The following is a 276-nucleotide window of genomic DNA, read 5'->3' on the forward strand; positions in this document are numbered from 1 at the left end:
GGAGATTCATGGCCTCTGCAGAAAGATTCTCTGCCCTGGGGCCTGGAAAAAGAGGCTACTCGGGAGCTGGCTCATACTACAAACCTTTACCTATTGCAAAAGCGTCCTTCACAAAAGGCGCTTCCTCTTGTCTTTCTAGAGGTTTAGGAAAGGCTGTAACAAAGGAGTCGGCTGGGCCCGATTCGCCTGGCCGGTCTGCTGCGGATGGGAGAAGCTGGGGTACCGGAGGGAGCCTCTTTGCAAACTACACGGGGCCGGTCAACAGCGCTGATCGGT

At 55.4% G+C, this 276-nt stretch overlaps 1 protein-coding gene across 1 annotated transcript in view; it reads left to right on the top strand.

The window, feature by feature from the left end:
• CEP68 (centrosomal protein 68kDa) overlaps nucleotides 1-276 on the top strand; it is a gene marked incomplete at both ends in the record, with an annotated part of 875 nt that overhangs the window by 343 nt on the left and 256 nt on the right. Inside the window, 1 exon segment of the mRNA XM_010148988.1 lies at nucleotides 5-276. This exon segment is cut by the window's right edge and continues 256 nt beyond it. Coding sequence (XP_010147290.1) covers nucleotides 5-276 — 272 coding nt within the window.

This window comes from Eurypyga helias, unplaced genomic scaffold (assembly GCF_000690775.1).
Source record: "Eurypyga helias isolate BGI_N326 unplaced genomic scaffold, ASM69077v1 scaffold21893, whole genome shotgun sequence".
Classification (NCBI taxonomy): Eukaryota; Metazoa; Chordata; class Aves; order Eurypygiformes; family Eurypygidae; genus Eurypyga; species Eurypyga helias.